Source organism: Pieris napi, chromosome 22, assembly GCF_905475465.1.
Source record: "Pieris napi chromosome 22, ilPieNapi1.2, whole genome shotgun sequence".
Classification (NCBI taxonomy): domain Eukaryota; kingdom Metazoa; phylum Arthropoda; class Insecta; order Lepidoptera; family Pieridae; genus Pieris; species Pieris napi.
This window is the reverse complement of record NC_062255.1, coordinates 1,354,990-1,367,951: the sequence shown is the minus strand read 5'-3', so window position 1 is coordinate 1,367,951 and position 12,962 is coordinate 1,354,990. Positions and strand designations below refer to the sequence as shown.

The 12,962-nt window shown below is 35.0% G+C and overlaps 1 protein-coding gene and 1 non-coding gene across 2 annotated transcripts; both read right to left on the bottom strand.

The window, feature by feature from the left end:
• Positions 1 to 2,056: 2,056 nt before the first annotated feature.
• Positions 2,057 to 6,164, bottom strand: LOC125060821. Its single transcript, XM_047665921.1, has 5 exons — positions 6,022 to 6,164; positions 4,372 to 5,130; positions 4,065 to 4,269; positions 3,397 to 3,550; positions 2,057 to 2,285 (listed from the first exon to the last, which is right to left on the bottom strand). The coding sequence occupies exons 2-5, from the start codon at positions 4,739 to 4,741 to the stop codon at positions 2,112 to 2,114; spliced, it is 903 nt and encodes a 300-aa protein (XP_047521877.1). The 5' UTR covers positions 4,742 to 5,130; positions 6,022 to 6,164; the 3' UTR covers positions 2,057 to 2,111.
• A 4,573-nt stretch (positions 6,165 to 10,737) lies between these two features.
• On the bottom strand, positions 10,738 to 10,821 carry Trnal-uaa. Its single transcript has one exon. It is a non-coding gene; the product is annotated as a tRNA-Leu (tRNA).
• Positions 10,822 to 12,962: the final 2,141 nt, after the last annotated feature.

Genomic DNA, 12,962 nt, shown 5'->3' with positions numbered 1-12,962 from the left:
GGAAAACTGTTCTCATTATTATACTAGCTTTGCTCTGTCTTTTCATCCGCGTTTTGGACTATTTAATCAATGAAAAAAACTAATTCAATATTAAATCAAAATCTCTAAATCAAATCAAGAAGGTGAGAAGAACTGTCAAGAAATTTCAATATAAAGAAGATCTCTCTTTCTCTGTGACATAAAATTATTTCTTTTATACAAACCTTGAGTTGATTGAACGCATACAAATAATTATCCAATTTATTGCTGTCGTTCGATAGTAAAACATATATTTGGTGCTTCACCTGTTAGGTGGAATTTTTTTGGGTTAAATCCAAATTAATACATTAAATGCATTGATCTTCGAACTGTTACAGAACAGCTGTAACATCTAAACGTAGGATCATTAAAATCTATTTTACTAAAGGAAAATAATTTGTAAGATTCCATTTTTGTATGTAAGGAATAAATGCCTAAATAACTGGCCCCAAAATTTCTTACATTAATATAAAAATAGGCTACATAGCCATGTGAATGCTGAGGCAATCCAACTTCTTGATACAACAGGAATAAGACGTCTAAAGAGACACGAACATAGAGTCAAACATTATAGAATACTAATGACTGTTAATGAACATTACCTTAATTTAAGCTATTCACTAGTATTGTAAAAATTAAGTCAAGATAATATTACTTATTAGCCATAATTATTATACGCTAGTAATTCATGTAGAGCCGCACTCTTTTTTGTGAACTTTATTGTAAGAAAAAAAATATATATATACGTCACGTTTACAGCATCAGTATATGCTAATTTCATATATCAATCATAAAAATGAGGTCAGGTTAGGCCTTGTCGTACATATCCGGCCCCATTTCAGAACGTACTAAAGAAGAGACAGTGGATAAAGCGAGAGAGATATATCAGGACTGTAGGGGAGATCCGTGGCCTCTGACTACACGTTATAGATAGATATATAAAATGTAATCTAATATATAGAATTCTCGTGTCACAATGTTCGTTCCCATACTCCTCCGAAACGGCTTGACCGCATTTCAGTAAGTCTGAGAATCGGACATCTATTTTCCATCCCCCTAAATGTTAAGGGTGGTCCCACCCCTAAATATTTATTTTTTTGACAAAACTTTTTGTTTTTATTTTTTTATAATACAGCATACAAAAATACATACAACATTAATTGTTACCCCTCTACGATCAACAATGTTTTATTATAGTAGATAGTTATTTTTATTGAACTAAAAAAAGGTTTCCCAGAATTAATATACATGGCAAAACGACGTTTGCCGGATCACCTAGTAATATATAAATAGATATGGAAATATCAAACACCTAACGTCTTTGCGAAATCTTTTTTACAGGGGTTATGCAAAGCATAGTATAATTGGCAAAGTTTAAGAAAATCCTGTACCGCGTACACTATGAAATATCGTAAGCATTTCTACAGTTTGTGTTGATTGTGGAATACATGGGCAGCGCTCCGTTGGCGTATTTAGAACTATACTCCTATAAAGGTAACGGGTTCAAATATATTTCTAATACAAGTAAGTATAAATGACAAAGACAAGCAAAGAAGCTGGGGCGGCCGCTATGCGGCAAATAATAATAAAAGGCACAAATATTTCTCCAACTTCGATTTTGTTCCTTTTGGAGTAGAGAGTCTTGGGCCGTGGTTCAACTGCACAGGCGGTAAATAAAGATTTAAGTTGGCGCCTAGTAGATAGTACCGGTGACCCTAGAGCTGGTACTTTCCTTAACGAATAAGTATCGCAATACACCAAGGAAATGCTGCCAGCGTTAAAGGTACACTGCCACAGGGACCAAACTTTTTCAATTTGTATTGATTTTCATTTTAATTATTTTAATTATTACTTTGTAAGTTAAGAAAATTGTAAATACTTGATTGTAAATATGAAATATATTTAATAAAATTGTTAAAACTATAAATATAATATCGGAAACTGTTTTATTTTGTAGTATGTAATCCATATGATAGATTCCCATAATACCAAGGAATACACAGGTTTTCTACTTAAGGATTATATAATGAAAAACTAATTCTACTTTTCTACTATTTATTAGCCCGTGAGCCGACTACAGGTCTGTATCTAAATTACTCCCCCGCTGATAGTTGGACAATCTTGGCGTTGATTTCCAAGAGCTCCTTCATGTACTCCTGGTCTGACATAATGCTGGCCAGCTTTTTGAGGGTTGAGAGGAGCTCGCCGTCACGCATTCTAAGTTGTTCATTACATTGTTCCACTTCGTCGACTAATTCGTCTGGGATCTGTGGGAAAAAATATTATTATTTTTTTTTGTTTATTTATTTGTGATTCTATATTACTAAAAAGATGTCATCTGCTCACTTTCAAGGATAATATATTTTTGTATAATTTTATGTAGCGAAATATATTATCAGTATTTTTATTCGATTTCGTTCGCTAAGTAAAACAATACTATACTAACAATACTATCTTAATATATATAAATTACGTGTCACGTTGTTTGTCCGCTATGGACTCCTAACCTACTTAATCGATTTCAATCAAATTTGCATACCGTGTGCAGTTTGAACTAACTTAAAAGATAGGATAGCTTACATGTTCACTTACGCCCGTAATATTATTTTATTGCAAATTATTTGTTTATTATTTGACAGTCACAATTCTAACAGATGGCGCTGTGTTGAAAGTACCAACGTTTCACATAAGCTACAATTTAATGGCATAACCACCAAAAAAGCATGGTCCCCATGGGTCCCCATGCCTGGTGTTCTTCTACCGTTTCCCTTGAATAGTTTACTACTACGTAATATAACAAAAACTTTAGCCACAGCAAAGCTTGGCCGAGTCTGCTAGTAATATATAAAATTCTCGTGTCGCGGTGTTTGTAGTTAAACTCCTGCGAAACGGCTTGGCATTTCTCATGAAATTTTGTGTGCATTTTGGGTATGTCTGACAATCGGACAACATCTATTTTTCATCCCCGTAAATGTTAAGGGTAGCCCAACCCTAAATATATTTTTTTAAATTTTTAGATATTTATTTTTTTATGATACAACATTAAATACAACCCCTAATTCACCCCTCTACGATCAACCCCTATTTTTTATTATAAATGGCAAAACGATGTTTGCCGGATCAGCTAGTTTTTGAATAATTTTATGTAGCGAAATATATTATCAGTATTTTTATTCGATTTCGTTCGCTAAGTAAAACAATACAGTTATATATTAATTTTTACACAGTAAGTGACATATTATCTTTAAGTTTTTATACCATGAGCTTCTATATAAAAATTTGTGTCAAAAATCTTAATAATTGTGCACCTAATATACTTCATATATATTTATTGCTGTCGTTTTTGAGTTTTATTTTTTTTAAACATAGTAAAAGTACCTTTTGCAGCTCTAAGAAGGATTCAAACTTGAGTTTCTTGCGCTGCTTGCCATTGGTGCCGTCGAAGAACATCGTGAACTGCTGGTCCTTCTCCTTCACTGGGAAGTAGATTCCAGCTGTCAAGTGTCCTTTCGGGTTTCTGGCTAGAAGACTCCTGTAAATGAGAGAATCTTTAAGATTTTAATTTCTTATTTCTGTTTATTTGTTGGTGGCTCTAAACTAGGGGTTTAAGCAAAAGTTTGATTAAACTATATCGGTTTTAAATTGTTGTGGTTGCTGTTACCTAATCTAGACTTGGCATACGTGGTGGCGAAAGGTTCGCGCTTATTCGAGAAGCCGAACCGGGTCTTGCACGGTTCTCAAATTAAAAAAAAATCTAAATTAATTTATTCAGTTGAATCACATGATTACTTTCAATTGTCAACTCTACCACCTATTCCAAATCGCGACCAGCACACAAGGAGAAAGGCAAGAACCTCGGGTTAGTTTTTTTGATCGTCTTAAGTTATTTTTGCTTATATTATTTACAATTAATTATCTGAATCCCATACGTCAAAAATATATTAGATATATACATATACATTTCTGCCAATTTATTTAATATACATAACACAATCATAACGATCGTGGTTTTTTGATTGCCTCAAGAGTCTTGTAAAGTTATTTACCTTAAGTCCCATACGAGATTCCTCTTCTCTGTAACGCTGACAGCAGTGAGATACGGTTTGGCGACGTAGATCAATGACAGACGCTCTTTGACATTTGCCCCTCTAGTATCACGCTCATGCCACTCCACATAATTGTTGTTCTGTAGGTTAAATTGGTAGTTGTACTCCTTTCGGCTGTGTGGCTCGTCGGATTGCGTAAACCAGCCTAAAAAGAGAAATAGGAGTTAGGATTGCAGCTACGAACACTATTTCCTTTAAATTTTTGAAACTCTTTTTACTATTAGAGATGTATTTTAATCACCCTTACCTGTATGTGGGTAGCACCTATCCGCCATGACGGTGACAACTCGCGACACATGGTATCCCAGATCTGACAGGAACACTCCTTGTCTTCCCGCTACTCTTATATGGATGCAAAGCATTACATGGTCTTTCTCGGTCTCGATTAAGAACCCTTGCGGTCCAGGGAATGCTGTAGCGTAGTCCTTTAGATCTTGAATGTTTTCATCACAGGATACCAGCATCATCGACTTGGAGATACCGGGGAAATCGTTCTCCAGGGCCTTTAGACGCTTCATCGTTTCCATCCCCAGACCCACGCAGGTATGCTTATGTGCGCGTATCGGTGGATTGTACTTTGGGAAGAATCCTGCCAGGGTCTCATCAGGAGCAGCCATGTACGAGTCGTAGAGGGAGATGAAGTTGTTGACAGAATCATAGTTCTCAGAGACAGCGAGTCGGCTCAGTATCGCCTCAGCTTTAGCGACCAGATCCTCGTACTGTTGCAAGGAGAGGTGCAAAGCGGGGCGCGGGCCCCCCCACCGTGGCGGCGGCAGGGGGTGACCGGTGGGCCACTGGGGCCCGGTTTTTTGATACCCGGAGCCGAGTCAGCTCAACCACTCAGCGCCCCAACGGCCCATAACACGGCGTATGGCGCGCTCCTCGCTCGAGGTTGATGCCATCTCGGCGGGAGACTGTACAGCAATCTCCCGAGCAGCCTCCACGCCCAATGGCGCCTCCGGAGACCACCCTTTGGCCTTACTTAACGGTTTTATATTTAACGTATCTGAAATAAATATATGTTAATTAGTTAGGCTTATTATATATTATAAAGGTATGACTCAATTTGGAACTGAAAAAGTGACGTTGCATGATGAACTCATTGGAGGTCTTCAAAGACACATTGGCATATTAGTTCGGTGAAGGCCCTCATCAATGTATGAATGAAACTAAAATGAAACACCGGTAGGCAACAGGCAAATCGTGGCCAAATTTTTAAAGGAAAGCTAAAAATATTAAAACTATTTTTGGCACGTGCGTCAAGAAGATGCGCAATATCATCGCTGGAATTATTGCTGCTACTTCGATACGACAAAGAGTAAATCATATCATATATATTTATAAAAACCAAAGTAAAATACGAATAACAGGAAATAATGACCTAATATTACCCTATAATAGGGAAATCCCGCTAAATTCTAACGTCATTGCTACAAAAGTATTTCTATTAACAAAACAATAATTAGGCGTCGACTGATAACTACGATGAATCATGGTTAAAGTAACTATAACTGTTAACCCTAATAATATTGATTACTAACTATACACAGTGTTTTATTTCACAGTACTACACTGACTATAAGAGAATCGATATCTATCGGGTTAAAAGTAGGTTAGGTTTTATTTGTCTAACTGAAATAAGTTAACGTTAAATTGCAACAAATCTCAAACACTTATCAATTACAACGGTTATAGTGCCTTATCTATTCTGTAAACAATTCCGAGACAAAAGAAAATAATAATTATAAATACTTGGTTTCAAAAGAAATTACGTACTAACTGGAATATCGTATCTGAACGGAAGTTCAGGAAATATTTATAGGTACATACTGAAGAGTACAGATAATATAGGATGGAACACAAAACCCCTGATGATACTAAATGAAGAAACACGTACCCATAGCGATTTACGACTTCGTCCTCTTTGGGTTGTAACTTTCTCTGCGGTTAAACTAAATATGATGCGAAATTTGTTTTCGCGGGGTATATAAACCGTATTTCCCCCCGTACCCCGCGACCCGTGCGTCATAGACGCTGTCGTGTGAGTGACGTGCACGTGTTGTGAAATACTCTGCACGTGTGTATGTTTACGTGCCATAAGCTAGCGGATTCTTTATGATTCAAGAACATTCTGACAGTTTTTTTCTGAGTCAGAGTATAAACAACCCAGTTTTTCTATGTAAAGGTAATTAAACTAATTAGTGTTATTAGGTTACTTATAACAAACTTTATACTATACAGCGATGTCTAGAGATTTTCGCTATATTATTTATGTCATATTATTAGATTTAGGCGTGTATTTACTGTATACTGTAACCTCGTTGGTACGTGTATTATTTAGGCGTATAAATAATGATTTTTAATGTTTTCTAATAAGGCCAAAGAAATGGAAACGTCACATAATAAAGCATAGGACTTAAGAGTCTTTCCACGCCTTTATTAACCATGGAGTCACCATTTTTTTTCGTTGTGACCTTTCTGTGTCTTCCAAAGCTTTAAACCAAACCAAACTATAACAAAACTATAAATTGTCCAGTGTGATGTGTATAAAGTAATAATAATAGTGATCTATATAAATTTAATCAAATTCCGCTTCATCTCACCGGGTATACCATGCCCTATTAAACGCGTCAAAACATAACGCACACATTGAAACATGCACACATGTACGCACAGCTGTTCTGGGTTTGAAAATTCAAAACCCAAACAGATGTACTATCGTCATCATTTGTTATTTATTCAAGATCAAACAATTTTACAGTTACTAACTCCAAAACGTATTATTTAGACCTGTTATGTTGGAATTGGAATCAAGTATCGTTTCGTTAGTTGAATCTCAACAAAATGGAAACCAAAAGATTTATTTCATTTGTTTTGTTTATTAACTGGGACCGAATTAATGATCCAAAATAAATGTATTAAGTAAATATAAAATTCTCGTGTCACAATGTTCGTTCCCATACTCCTCCGCATCGGCTCGACCGATTCTTATGAATTATGCATATTCAGTAAGTCTGGTAATCGACTACTATCTATCTTTCAAACCCCTAAGTAATAAGTGGTGTCCACCCCAAAAAATCTTTTATTGGAACGAAGTTCCTTATCGCGCGTTGTGAAAGGGGGCTAGACGGAAAAAATTCTTACGAAAAGTTGTCACGACACTTTTTTGCTATTTGCTATTGTAATACACCGGTTCTCGTCCGATCACCGAAGTTAAGCAACGTCGGGCGAGGTCAGTACTTGGATGGGTGACCGCCTGGGAACACCTCGTGATGTTGGCTTTTTTTTTTCGTCGTAAGATTGGTGTCGAGAAAATCTATCATACTGTTATGATACCAATTAACATATAAATTAATCGAAAGGAATTTCGTTCCATCCGGGTGTCCCTTGACACCTCTAAAGTTTTTTTTTTAGATTACATTTTTTGTTTTTATTTTTTTATGATACAGCTTATACCCTCGGCCCCATCTGGAGGACCCTAAGTTACATGTAAATTTAGTTGCAAAATCGCTTTTACTTCCTCCACTCTTCCCTGTCTTCGGCAAAACTCTGCACCTAGATGGAGATCGGCCTCGAGGTCTGGTGCCCTCAACTTTGCTATAATAAACATTTATTACGACAAACACGAACATTTTTTTTTTCTCAAATTTTATCCAACTCCGACAGTCACAGAGATCAAACTGATAACCTCCATGAGGATATAGTATATATGTACTTCGAAAATAAATTTCTCCTTGGCACTTCGTTTAGTACATATCCACTATATGTTGATAGAATGGTATTAATGGTTGCAGGTCACGCAATTCAGACGTCATAGTATATAATCAAATTAGCTAGACGTTTCGAACGACCCCTTCAAGGTCAATGGTATTACAAATCTACTAAGTACTTCTGGATTATACTGGTTTTTCTTTTTTATCATGGATCAGTATAAGTTACGACATAATGCCTTCTTATAACCTTAAGGGCCGGCAACGCAATGCAGATGAACATGGGCGGTTTACCTACTTCTTTGCCCTATTTGTATAGATCTATCTATTTATCCCCGCACAAATTGAAGATATCTATACTGGGTGTGCAAATTTTTTTGTTACCTTGAAACATTCGGAATATTCTTATTTATAAATTTTAAAGAGGATATTAAAGACACATTCTGAGCGTAGAAGACTGAAAAAAGAAGATATAAATGTCCGATGGAGTGCAAATCAAGTAGTCATATAATATAGTATATATATATAGTATATAAATATATAGTAGTAATATATTTTTTTTGAGAATAAAGTTATTAAAACGTTGTTACCTGTAATAATTTTTTTGATAGAATTTGATTTGATATTCGAGAGCGATACAAAGATTAAAGCGGTCATAAAATTTTTTGATAACATTTTTAGAGTACGATTTGTCTTTAACCTCAAAATAAACTTCAGTTTCGGCGATTACCTCTTCATCAGCGCAAAATTTCTGTCCAGCGAACAGTCGAAATCTAGGAACAGGAAAAAGTCACTGGAGATTTTCCAAATCTGGAGAATACGGTGGCTGTGGAAGCAAATCGAAGCAATATACATTAAATGCTTCTAATTTTACATTTACTGCCAGTTCTCAAATCAAGGGCGTAGAACGGAAGAGAAGAACTGGCAATAAACTCTCCGCCACTCTTTTTAATCGCCAAGTTTTTTGTTTTAAACGTTTGTAAGGAGCTGCAACCATTACACCATGTTCCACATGACGAGTAGTCGCCTAATAATATAATCACTGTTATACGATTCTCAAAGTTCTGGGTATCGTATTGAGTTTTCCCAGAATTATATGGCTGAATAGGGGACTGTAAACAATAATATTTCGTTCTCCACAATATTTATTTTCATGAGTCATGGCTGGACGAAGGCTTTCCGAGAATTTACCGCTCATAACGAGAAGTGACGTCAGTCACATTACGTAATTGTATATACATATATCTAGGTCAGTGATTCCCAAAGTGGTCTATATCGACCCCTAGGGGTCTATGACAACCTACAAGGGGTCTACGTCAGCGAAAAAAAATTTGGGGGTCCATGAAATGAAAATGGGGGTCCACGATACTGGATCTCAACACATACACTGATAGTACCTATTTACTTACATCATACTATCTTATAATATCAAAACATATACATTTGAAACAAACAGATACAAAATTTTGAGTAGTTTTAATTTAAATTCAATTAATAAATGTCTAAATTAACATGTGTTTTTACTTTAAGTTTTTAACACTAAACTTCACTACAGTTAGAAATTTACAGGAAACCAATATCAGGTAAGTAGGGGGTCTACCCAACACGGAAAAACATGGCAAGGGGTCTACGACACAAAAACGTTTGGGGAACTCTGATCTAGGTGAATGTTTACACATAAAATCGTGTGTATTGTGTTATAAAACGAAAAGGTATAATGTGAAAAACGTGTTGATTTGGTTAGAATCTATTTTACATATAACAGGGGGCAAATAGGCAGGAGGCTCACCTGATGTTAAGTGATACCGCCCATAGACACTCACATGGCTATAGGGCTCGCAAGTGCGTGCCGGCCTTTTAAGAATTGGTACGCTCTTTTCTGGAAGGACCCACTTAGGGTCCACAAGAAACCACTTCGACTTACGAAGTGGTTTGGATATTCTTCAGCGAGAGAATTGAAGTGGCTTCAGAGTGCAACTCATCCCTGAGGTCGTAGGTTCGATCTCCGACTGTACACCAATGGACTTTCGGTCTATGTGCGCATTTAAAAATCGCATCAGCGGTCGCTCTCAAATCAGTCGTGAAGCAGTCATTTTATGATTTGGCATTCTGATAAACAATAAACTACAAGCTCCCACCTTTTCAGGATGATGATGCGAAAACCGCTGTGTGAGTTCGAAAAGTGAGTTACAGAATCGCAGGGCTGCTACTCTAAATTCAGATACGAGACATCGCTGTCTCGTTTTAAATCGTTGTCATTGTCAACAAGGTCAATTAAGTGTGCAACATACTTTTCCTATTAAAATTTAATAAAAATCAATCAAGTGTAATATCAATTACAGATTTCAGACCTTCATGAGATTCCAAACTCGTGAGCGTAATACCTGGAATACAGATTGACGCGATTTATTACTACAGTTTTGTAAAATATAGTATTTAATAAATCAATAACCATTCATAACAAATGAAAGTAACATTCATTCATTACACAATTATCTGTGTGCGTGTAATATTGATGTGTGTTTAGTTCGTACATATTAATTGTATTGTGCGTGTGTGCGTACCATTAAGCTATGGAATTTTGCACTTTAGTTCTTTGAAATAAGGATTAGTTTACAGTTTACGTAAAGATACATTCGAGATAGAACTAGATAATTCAGTGGAAATTTTCAGTTCGCATTTTGTTGGAATAGATTAAAATACTGCGCAGTTAAAGGTACTCATGTCAAACTGATAACACGGCTTAATATAATAAAATAATAATACACTACAGCGAGTAATAAGAACTTTACGTTATACAATATAAATTATAATTTTTTTACCTTAATATTAGTATAGATTTTATTAGAAAATTTAATAAATTTTAGTTGTTAAAAAGCCTATCCAAAAAAAAGCAAATGTATTGTCAGGTGTGGGGTTCGAACCCACGCTCCCTCTCGGGAACCAGAGCTTAAATCTGGCGCCTTAGACCACTCGGCCAACCTGACGCGGTAAATGAATCGAAATAACGGAATCATAGTTGTATATTAACGAGAAATGCCTGAAATTCGATTTGCAATTGTTGAAAAAACCCTCCAAGACACATTTTACGTTGCAATTTAGATAATAATAAATTACTGATATGCAAACAACTTTTTATATTAATCAAATTTTAATAAAATGCTGACAAGAAGTTAAAGCTAATCTTCTTGTCAAAATTGCGAATGTTTAGTAAGTTGCGCATGTTCACAGACTTAACCAAAAATATAAGAAATTCTCTTTTTGTTGTACATTCACTTCTAAACGCTTTAATTTAATTAAAATTATTGAAACATTATTAATAAAATGTAAATCATATTGATTAATAATTGTAGTTTAACCAAACATTTGTCTCACAAATGCAACGTATTTTTTTCACTAGTGACGTGCGTCTTTACACGGTCAAGCTAATTTAGAATGACCCCATCTATTGGTGACCTAATGAAAGTAGATAGACCTCCGAAGCGGCTTGACCGATTCTCATGAAATTTTGTGTGCATATTGGGTATGTCTGAGAATCGGACAACATCTATTTTCTTCATCAGCCCCTAAATCTTAAGGGTGGTCCCTCCCCTAAATTTTTATTATTTTGACAAAACTCTGTTTTTATTTTTTTTATGATACAGCATACAAAAATACATACGATCCCTAATTTTTAACTAAAAAAATGTTTCCTAGAAATAATATACATGGCAAAACAAACGTTTGCCAGGTCAGCTAGTATGTTATATGATTGTATAATGTATTATATTATATTGTAAAATAAATAAATTTAAAAAAATGATATGTAATTGCTTTTAATTTGATAAAGGTAATGTGTGAATATAGTGACAAGGTGACTCAAAAATAGATCGCTATTTCTATTATTTGAAACCATAGACAAAATGCAGTGACCATGACGTTTGTGTACAATAGCGGTCACGCTATTTTAACAAATTAGTACTTTTTGGCTTTTGTGTACAATATGATAATAAAGTATTATTAATGAATTTCCCATCCACTATAGCTGATTGAAATTTTAATTAAGCATATAAATCTTTAGTCATTATAACAATGCATTACAATTTGTAAGATTTGGGAACCCTTTAAAGTTAAAAAATACCTTTACAACCTGTGTCAGATCTCAATATCAAACTTAAGAGTTAATTGCATAACAAATTTTTTTTTTGTTTTTTTTTTTAACTATTCATAAAAAAATTTTTAATAAAAAGCATTACGCGAGTGAGTGTAATGTTTTATATAGTATACATAACATGTCTCAGGAGCAAATCGAACTCTTCGTTTTTTTTTATTAATAGCTTAACCATTTTTTTTTTAAATATACCTGGCCTTACTAAAATTGATACCAGCTTTTCTCGTCAGCGTGATATAAATACTTTGGGTATAATACCTTTTTTTTTTACAATGTTTCATCCCATACTTCAACCCTTTTCGCGATAAAAGCTAACTTTTGGCTAGGACTTTATCTCATTAAAATCCGTGTTTCAGGCGTAAAAGCTTAACAGACAGACAAGTATGTTTTTAAGGTTTTAATTTTCAGAAAACTACTACAACCAATTTTCACTAACTACGCCTATTCAAGCAATTACAGCAAATTGTTTAATTGTTCAATGTTATATTAATCTAATTGCATAGTACTTTGTCTATTAGATGAATTAATACTTTAAACAAACGTTCTTTCAAATAAATCAATCTCAAACTTATCTAAGTTTGAGATTGACGGCAGTCGCTCTCAAATCAGTCGTGAAGCAGTCATTTTATGATTTGGCATTCTGATAAACAATAAACTACAAACTCAGAAACAATAACTGTCAGAGATCCTGTGCCTTACTCCGGCCGTCGACTTTTAGGGTCTTAGGGTGAGATCTATAGTCCGCACTTGGACTTTACTCTGACTTAACTATCGAGCTAAGACACAGTCGGTATTTATAGAGCAAACTGCGAATCCCTCCCTAGTGTTGGCTTAGCTTAATCTCAAGTCCACGAAATCGACGACTTACCAAAAACTTTGACTATAAGCCTAACAAAAATAATGGCCTAAAATTTGCTCTACCATCATATCTTTTACTGGACTTTTTATTTTTGTCGGTTTTTAATGAACGGTGTTGCC

Coding starts and splice junctions, on each gene's coding strand:
- LOC125060821 (XM_047665921.1), bottom strand. CDS start 4,741: ATGGCTGCTCCTGATGAGACCCTGGCAGGATTCTTCCCAAAGTACAAT. Junction 4,270..4,371: donor TAGGTGCTACCCACATACAG/GTAAGGGTGATT, acceptor TTCTCTTTTTAG/GCTGGTTTACGCAATCCGAC. Junction 3,551..4,064: donor AATCTCGTATGGGACTTAAG/GTAAATAACTTT, acceptor TCTCATTTACAG/GAGTCTTCTAGCCAGAAACC.